The sequence below is a fragment of the Myotis brandtii genome, unplaced genomic scaffold (genome assembly GCF_000412655.1).
Source record: "Myotis brandtii unplaced genomic scaffold, ASM41265v1 scaffold249, whole genome shotgun sequence".
Taxonomy (NCBI): Eukaryota; Metazoa; Chordata; class Mammalia; order Chiroptera; family Vespertilionidae; genus Myotis; species Myotis brandtii.
Genome location: NW_005359430.1, coordinates 2,581,027 through 2,584,952, shown reverse-complemented (window position 1 = coordinate 2,584,952; position 3,926 = coordinate 2,581,027). Strand labels below are relative to the sequence as shown.

Below are 3,926 nucleotides of genomic sequence, written 5' to 3'. Positions count from 1 at the left end.
GGGAGGCTCCGCCAGCGCGTGCAGGCAGGAAACCGCACCGCTGCTCCTCTGCTTCGGCTCTTTGTTGTTGGCTTTGGTTGGTCCTTGGAAGTGGCCGAGCTTCCTCGGGAACCTTGGAGCCAGAGAAGGCAAACCTTGGAATTCTTAGTCTGCAAAGTGCTCTGCGATATTGACCAGCGTCCGGAAAGGTCGACAAGTAATTCCCCTGAAAACTCCTGGCGGATTGACCCACGTTGCTTATATTAAGCCTTTGTGTGTAGTGTGTGTGGTGTGGCTTCATAAATTCGGGGACCCCATTTCTACACCCTCCTCTTGGCATGAGACTGTTTGCAGGATCCACCCGAGGACAATGATCGCGGAGCCTGCTCACTTTTACCTCTTTGGATTAATATGTCTCTGTTCAGGTAACCTCGCGTCTTCTTTCTTCACCCTGCATCCCTCTTGCACGCCCCTTCTCCACTTCGCAAATCAAACCCCGAACTGCATTTCGGCGACCTCTCCTTTCTAGGGCCAGAGGAGCTTGGTCCCTGCAAGAGTTTCAGGCAAAACGGTTTCTAGTTCGTACTTTGCGTCGTCCCTTTACCCCTATCCCCCCAAATCCCCCAGCCTCATTGTAGACTTCGGCCTTTTGCCAAGTTCAGGGCACGCCCAGGTCACTTGGCAAACGCAGGTCTGAGCTCAAGGGTAGGAGGAGGCAGCAGTTGGCGGTGAGCGAGGGCCCCCAGGATGAGCCTAAGTGAGTTTCATCCCTGGGCTGCTTCCTTTGGGGAGGGTGGTGTGCGCCGGGGTAATCTTGTGGCTCGGAGACCCGCCTGGATTCCTGAACCTGGTCCTCCAATTCGCCCCTCCTCCTCCGAGCACAAGGGGTTATTAGTAGTTGTTTTATGTAACTAAAGTCTGTAATTAAATCTGATTCTGTAGAAACTTCAGGAAATAACTCCTTCCTACGGTAGGATATAAACTAGCCACTCTGCCTGGCCGGGTTTAGAAGGAAAACAGGCGGTTGCAAGTATCTGAAAGGGAACAGTTAGTTAATTGCCTGGGAATTTTCATTGGCAAAGGAAAACAGAAGGTTGGATTTAGGATTTGGGGGATTAATTAAATAGTACTGAAACTCCCCAGATGAGGTGTTGGAAGGATGCTGCAATGGGATCCTTCTGACATAGGAGAAGACACTGTATCTACACTTACATATAGTTTTTTTACACTCCCTAAGAAACTTTTACTGTGGGTGAACAGAGTCACGACTCAACTTTTCTTTCTTTCCTTTTGGTAGATTCTGGTTTCAATCAAGGATCTGATTTCAGGCCCTAAAACACACACACGCACACACACACACTGCACCTCAGGGAATTTGTATAGTGGAATACTGAGCTTCAAGTTGCATCAGGGCCTATCGGTTAAAGTCACTCAATTAGCTTGATTATGAAATAGTTTTAAAAGGTTGGTTTGAGCTTTTTATGGTCCATGGCTATGGTTTATATTTTGACTGATGATTTTACTTAAGTTAATGAAATATGAGAAAGAAAAATGCATCAGCTAAATAATAGCAAATAAACTCCTAAAATAATTTCAGCCCAGGAACATTTGCAACTAAACTAAATAAGAAGTTCATTAAATTGAGGAAAACAGAATACTGAAGTTCCAGCCTCCGATATTTGATCTGTGTTATGGTGGATGGATCAATAGATTAAACCAACTCTTAGGGTCACCTCTTCTTACTTCCAACTTCTCCTTTCTGTAATGTAGCTTTTTGCTTTTTTTCTTAGTTTGCAGATCTGAATGATTGAATAGTTCCCCACCCCCAAGACTGGCCATGCATGCAAATCAAAAACATTAAGATCTGATCTCTCTATTTGTCTCTCTTTGCTGTGTCTCCCCTTAGTTTAATTTACAGCTTCAGATACCTTTGAGATTTTTGTTGATTCACCTTCTCAGTTAAAATTTATTCACGTGTGTAAAGTGAAGTGTCAGTGTGATAAATGACTGGAGGGGCAGATTACTGAAGATAGGGGGATTAATGGTCATTAGTCACTGTTTGAGCTGAGTTTGTATATGTTGGGACATTTTATCATGGCTGTAGATTAAAGATAGAGTCACACTAATAGGGAGGGTATTTATTACTGAAAGCTGGTTGCTTTCCTGTGCACATTCTGTCTTTACTTGGAAAAATGTCTGGGGAGGGTGCGTACTGTCCTTTCAGATTTAATAATTTGATTCGTAGTTAGTATCTGGGATTTGAATTTAAATAGATGAGGCATTTATCATCTTAGACCTGAACTGATTTTTGGCCTTGTTTTTCTGATTTAATTCTCCATTTAAGCCCCTGATGATTTTTAATAAACCTAAGGTTTTTCCTATAGGTGTGCTTATCTTCTTCTTTGGCCAGGTTGCAGGTCAGAAGTGCTCTCTCATATTTAACCTGAAGCTCTTAATCATTCCCCTGATGACTTAGACTCATGCTGTGAATCTGAACTTGAGAGGCCAAATTATTAGGCTGCTGGGGTGATTTCATGGCAGTGTGCTATTCTAAAGCCACACTATTGATTTGAATAAAACTTCACAGAACTCAGAGAAGTAGATTTGGGCGTGCTCAAGACACCTGGTCAGGGAATGAATGAAGTTCTTGAAAGATTGTGTTTCATGTATTGCCTCAAGCGTAAGATCACAGTCTATCGCTTGTTAATGGAGTGTATTTAAGAGAAATGTGGTGAGCTTAAATAAATCAAAGCGCACTGGGGGTAAGGTACCTTCAACAAGATTTAACCTGTAAAAGCATCTATTGGTTGTCAGTTCTTTTTTCTTTCTTTTTATCATGGATGCCAACTTAACAAAGTCCTATAGTTTTCTTCAAACAGATTATAAACTTCATTTTGATGTGTTGATGTCGTACTTAACATCAAATTCTATGTTTAAGAGTATGTGTTTGCTTTGTGGTGCCTTTCTTTCATTAACCAAATGCTATAATATATAACTTTTTACTCTAGGAAACTAAAATTTTGAAGAAAATTAGGTATTTCTTTAAAAATTTATTTTTAAGGTGAATTTTTTTAGTGAGTTTGTATATCTGAGTTCTTTTCTATGGATAGCTAGGCTTCTGGTGAAGGGAGCAGGGTGGGTAGCACTAAAAAAAAAACCTGTGTGATGTCTCAGGAAGTGGTTCCTTCATAGACTTCCTCTCCTCAACTCCAGTTGCTCAAACTTGCTTTTAAGTGACAAAGTGATTAAATTTCAATTCAAATTTAAAGTGAGAACTGACTTTCAAGTAAAGTGGAAATTCATTTGTGCTATCTTTTTTTCCTTTCTTTTTCTTTTAGAGGGCGGATTTTCTTTGTTTTTTGAAGAGGGACACTTTTTAGAAAAGTTGCACTATAGGAGCCACTTATCTGGGTCATTTATCTCTTTTACTTCCCTCTTCCTTCTTTTCTCCCTCCCTCTTCTTTTCTCTCTCCCTCTCTGGCAAGATTTTTTGGTAATTCTAATCATTTCTTCTTATTATCTTTATAAACTTCTGGCTTTTAAATATACTTACCTGAATACTATGACAGCACTGAAAATACTCTTATATCTTGATAAAAGGTCCTCTAACACATGGCAGTTGTTTGCTTGTTTATATATTTTACATTGAGCAGATATCTATCATGAAAAATACTGGGCAACAGGAATAAGATTGGGAGGAAACAGAATGACAGTTTACCAGTGGAGATCATAAATTGTTAAGTCTTCACCTGTCATCTTCTGTGTTAACAAAGGATGCCAAGGTGATGCTTATCCTAATTTCCAGCCCCTTGAGAAAATGATTACTTCTTAAAATGAAAGTATAACTGCCTTGCAAGCTTTATTTCTTATATGAAAACATAAGGAAATAAAAATTGTTATTCAATTAAAAATTAGGCCTAAGGTCATCTTCAGAATAAATTAAGAAA

At 40.0% G+C, this 3,926-nt stretch overlaps 1 protein-coding gene across 5 annotated transcripts in view; it reads left to right on the top strand.

The window, feature by feature from the left end:
• Nucleotides 1–6: 6 nt before the first annotated feature.
• The window catches only part of ROBO1 (roundabout guidance receptor 1), a 447,031-nt gene continuing 443,111 nt past the window's right edge, over nucleotides 7–3,926 (top strand). For all 5 annotated transcript variants that reach the window (XM_005867332.2, XM_014540619.1, XM_014540618.1 and 2 more), the window contains exon 1: nucleotides 7–404. In XM_005867332.2, coding sequence (XP_005867394.1) covers nucleotides 350–404 — 55 coding nt within the window. In that variant the 5' untranslated portion in view covers nucleotides 7–349. The remainder of the gene's footprint in view (nucleotides 405–3,926) is intronic.